Raw genomic sequence first — 5272 nt, 5'->3', positions numbered from 1 at the left:
CCGGAAGAGAAAAGTAATGAGTCAGAACTGATTTACTTGTCTGTCAAGAAATTAAAAGATTTAAAAGCTTTAAATTACAAATAAGAGGACATGTTTCTAAAGTAATATCAAGTTCAAAAGAAAATTTAAAAAACAAACAAAAAAAAAAAAACAAAAATTATTTGGATACTTGAAATAGTGTACAATAACAAATTTGTTGCAATGACCTCATTTAAAAACACATCCTTGTTTTAATAATTTGACAGTCATATATAACAACAAGCTTTTACTATTTATACAATTTGTATATCAACCATGCGCAGTGTGCGACTGCTATTAAACTAATCGTCGTGTGCAGTAATTTCCGTCTTGAGTCGTCGCGTCTCACCAATACTACGGGAGATGTAGAATTTAGCGTATGTAAAGGTAGTCTTGCTAATTTTTTAGAGTTATATTCCACTTGATATTTGCAACAGGGATCAAATTGCCAGGATACACCATATAATCCTGAACAGAAGAAACTAACACAACCCATTGGACAGCAGATGTAAAGTTTATCAGGCCACAGATACGTAGAAGCAATGGATCCGAATCCCATCAAAACAGCAGTTTTGTGGAGACAGTTGCCTATGGATATCCACCGTGCTGTCTCTTCTCCCAATCGTGAAGGCTCGATAATGATGGTGGCACAACCGGCTTCTAATGCTCTCTCTAATTCATTCTCAAAAGCTTCATGAGAATTTTCTCCTTCATATATTTCTTGTATAATTGCTACTTCTTGAAAATCACTGCAATTAAAAAAAAATTAAATAAAATTAATATGATACTTTCATCCATTCTTTATAAATTTTTCAAATCAAAAAAATTGTCCCACTTCATTCTATTATCATCATCATTACATATTGGGTCTTCCAAAGAGAATATTACCATTTTAAATTATTATCTAAGAACATCACAATATACATTAAAATATTGGAAAACTGTCCCAAGTTTCACAATTGCCCATTACAATTTCACAATGGGTGAACCTCACATTACATGGAACACATCCAACAAATACTGAAATTCTTCCTATACAGTAATACCTCGACTTACACTACCCCAACTTATGCGAACCCGGAGTTATGCGATTTTCAAATCTCGTTGATTCGTCTTTTGTTTGAGCGCCACGCAACTCTTGATTACTCACTCCCCCCACACTATTATTCAGCTTACATGTTCGGACGTGCCATGTGGAATTGACACATAGCTACAATTTATTTTGTGTTATTTATTTCTGTGTTTGTTATATCTACGGAGACTCAAGAGACTCTATGTGGTAATTTCTTGTAACCGTGAACGAATCTAAAGACAAGATAAGATTAACGAGAACATTTATTAGCTTATATACAACTGACTTGAATTTTAAGTAAATTTCAAAATTATACCCCGACTTACGCGGTTATCGCTCGGTCCCACCTATCGCGTAAGTTCGGGGTATTACTGTATTTGTTATAGCATATCCATTGTCACTCCTCCCATAGCTCCTACAGATTAGTCATATTGCACAATGATGAGTGATTCTGGCTTTCCAAACTGCAGAATACTCTGTACAAACCACCTTCTTGTTGTGGAGTCACATTTTTGTTTATCATGCTTTCTAGAGACAGTAGACTACAAGATATTTGAGCACAGATGGGAGATGAAACTCAAACGGTTACTCTATTGATTGGCATACTGTACATCACGTACTTCTCAGATAACAACATAATCACAATAATTTAAATAGGTAGCATTCATTTTATAAGTATAAGACCTTATACATATAGCATTTAACATGTAATTATCTTAATTAGAATTAATTACTTTAAAACTGATAATTAAAATCTATTATTTAAGAACAGAAGATTTAACAATTATTAATTTTTAAAACTTAATTACTGCTAATAAAGAATTTAATATAGTGTGAAATCTTACACTAATTATTTCCAGTCATCAATTTATTATTGCATTTTTTTAACAACTAAATTTCATTTCAAACATCAGAGACTTTAGAAAATACATTTTAATTTTCCTCTTCTCCAAATTTTCCAATATTAATGATGAGATTTTAGGCAAAAAATGAAACCAGGTTAGCATTTAAACAAAATAAAAACATTAAAAATAAATAGCTGCCATTCTATATAAATTGACAATTGCTCTCTAAAACAGAATTCCTGCTCTTCAGTTAATAGAATTTCACTTTTCAATTTCCTCCCCTACTAAATCCAATATTTACTTTTATGTTATTTTCTACAACATTTAATCAAAATTTGAAGGTTCAAATCTAGGCAGTTGAAAAATCCCAGGATTTTTTTGGGCCCTGTCCTTCGTCACCTGGTTGCCCCATTATGTGCTTTGCCTCACTCAATATGGGCCTGAAAAAAGTCCTCTTGGTATCCAAAGAGCAGAGTTAAAAAATATGTATTTAAAATAAAGGTTTAATACACAAACATAACATTTAATATCCAAATAATGCAGGCAGATTTTATATTTATCACATTTGTGTATAAACTATTAACTGCTTATAGTTTAAAAACTAAAAATAACAAACCATATTAAATATAATCCTTTTCAATATTCAAATATAATCTTGTTTAACATTGTATAAAATATCTTTGAAGTAACAATGCTAGATGTATTAAACATTCAAAATGGGCCAAACAAAACTACAAATTGTATGATTCTTATGTTAATTTATGTATTTATGTTCTGTTTTAATTCTGTAACTTCTAAATAGCTTGTTTGCACATATGAATAATGTGTCCATAAGCCATTAACGAAGCAACTTATTCATTAAAAACTAGTGATTTTTATGTATAAGACACAATTTATTTCATATTTGAATCTTAATTATCATCTATTATATAGAAAAGATATTTTATGTACCAAATAAAATTTCTTAACTAAATTTAAAACAGTTAATTGAAATTAAACATCAATAAAATGTCTCTTAACTTTTAAAAAACTTCTGGTATTATCTTTTATTTTAAAAGTAGCATAAAGATTTTAAAAAACATATTATTATTATAATAACCAGGATTCTTATCCTGGTTATTATAATAATAATATTTTTTTATTATGTTAAACAACCTATGATAAAAATTGATAGATAAATTAGAATGTCATAATTAAGTTACTAACCATTGAATAATAATAATATGTGGATAGCTGTGAATGTGTGAATAATTTGACAGGTGAAAATATATAAAGATTCTTAAAAAAGTTTAGATATGTTGTGTGTTAATATATCTAAATGATAGGCTGAGCAGTTAGGGTGGCATCTCTGGGAACCTGGAATCAAATCCAGATAGATTTTGAGGATAGATCCCTAGGAATTTTGAGGGGTTTATCTGGCTATATCGGACTATAGCTCTCACCACCTGGCTACCCTGTTGCGGGCCTAACCAAACCTATAATGGGCTTGTTAAAAAATCCTGTAGTGCCCACAGAGAAGAGAGAGAGAGTTAAAAAAAAATGCAATTAAATGGTTAGAAAATTGCAGCGAAGCTTTCTTTCAGGAATTATTTAATCCTCTTCCAACCAAGTTCTAGTTTCGTATTGAAGCTACTATTTGTAAGTTGCTGATACATCTAGAAGCCCAACATTCCACAGTCATAGACAAAAAAGTTACAAAATTAGTGAAATTTGAGAGTTTAATGATATGTTAGAACTATTGTATTGTTCCATAAAGTATATAGGTAGAAATACATAACCACCAAACATTTAGTAGCAATGAATGTCTAATCTATGTGCACAACATTAATTTGTTTTGTTGCCCTACTATATTTCATACAAAGCAGCAACTAGTGATTTAATTCTTTGCTTGGCAAAAGAAGAAATAATCAATCTGGTAAAGTATTATGAAACGTTATGAGAACTTAAAAGGTTTATTTGGAGATAAAGATCAGAAAAAAAGAACATCTTTTTCTTGCATTATGTTAATGCAGTGGTTCTCAACTGGGGGTACATTTACCCCTAGGGGTACGAACGTAAATCGAAGGGGTACATCTAACTTTCATTATAAAATGGCACACATTAATCAATTTGCTGTAAATTATTAACACAAGAAACAAGAAATGACAAAAACTTGCTTTAAAATATCCCAGTGTGAACACTGATTTCCCTTTTAACAGTCTAAACAATTTGTTTATCCACTTGATTTGCCTGTCTATTTGTGCCATTAGTGCCGAGTGAACCTGTACTCTAGTAAAATTACGGTTTAACCAAGCATTAATTTTAGAATAGAAAAAAATTTTTTTCTCTATTCTATAATTATTGCTCAATTTGGGGCTTTTTGTGTTTTTACCGAACTACTGGTATTAGGAATAACGAGGCCTGGATTGTACCCCCACCATGCAATGCGTGTCACTGCATGTGCGCATTACTTGATATTTAGCAAATTTAGACGTTACATTTGTTACAAAAATTGAAAGATTCATTGCACATTATAAATTTGCAGCCATTACTTTCAAGGTCAGTACACAATTATAATCTCTATTTAACAACGTGGGAACCAAATTTTTAAAAAATTGCTGAAGATTTATCACAACAAATATCCCATTAAATTTTGTTAGAAATTATTGTAGAATAATTTAAATTTTCTTTATTGTTAATTATAATTATTTATTTTTAGGAAGTGTAATTTATGCATGTATTGAAATGACTTCTGTGATTTTATATAATATACTTATCAAATAATAATAAAGGTATGTACTGTACCTGATTAAATTTACTACTATTTACATAAAATAAGTAATTCACTTTTAGTTATAGTTAGTTAATTAGAGCTTTTTTACGGTGCTCAGTTATAAAAGCTGTATACATCTAACGCAGTAATTATAAAATTTACATACAAAAATATAAGGTATACTTGAGAAACAACTAATGGGCTAATGGGATACATCAACAAAAAAGGTTCAGAACCACTGTGTTAATGCAAAAACAGCAAACAACAAAGATACTCAAAATCCTAGCTATGGGTTATTCCACATCCTCCTCACAGTTGAGATCTGACATCACTGAACTTCTGATTGTTCCAAAAATTTAAAGAAAAAGCATTATAAAGTCAATGCTTGTCATTGGATGCTTAAGTCCAAACTGCTATCTGGGAATGGATCAAGGAAAGTCTAGAATGTTTTTTTAATGCATAAATGGATTAAAAATCTCAGAAAACATGTCATTCTAAATGGTGATTATGTCGCAAAATGAATATGTATGATTAAAATAAAGGATCTATTATTATTTCTTGCAACTGATCACATTATTATTAATA

At 30.1% G+C, this 5272-nt stretch overlaps 1 protein-coding gene across 1 annotated transcript in view; it reads right to left on the bottom strand.

Annotated features, from left to right (window-relative positions):
• Positions 1–206: 206 nt before the first annotated feature.
• Positions 207–5272, bottom strand: part of LOC111630683 (transmembrane protein 11, mitochondrial-like) — a 42257-nt gene continuing 37191 nt past the window's right edge. The window contains exon 2 of the mRNA XM_023374822.1: positions 207–767. Coding sequence (XP_023230590.1) covers positions 269–767 — 499 coding nt within the window. The 3' untranslated portion in view covers positions 207–268. The remainder of the gene's footprint in view (positions 768–5272) is intronic.

This window comes from Centruroides sculpturatus, unplaced genomic scaffold, assembly GCF_000671375.1.
Source record: "Centruroides sculpturatus isolate CEXI.00-Female unplaced genomic scaffold, Cexi_2.0 scaffold575, whole genome shotgun sequence".
NCBI lineage: Eukaryota > Metazoa > Arthropoda > Arachnida > Scorpiones > Buthidae > Centruroides > Centruroides sculpturatus.
The sequence above is the reverse complement of the archived record's forward strand: the minus strand, read 5'-3'. Positions and strand labels throughout refer to the sequence as shown.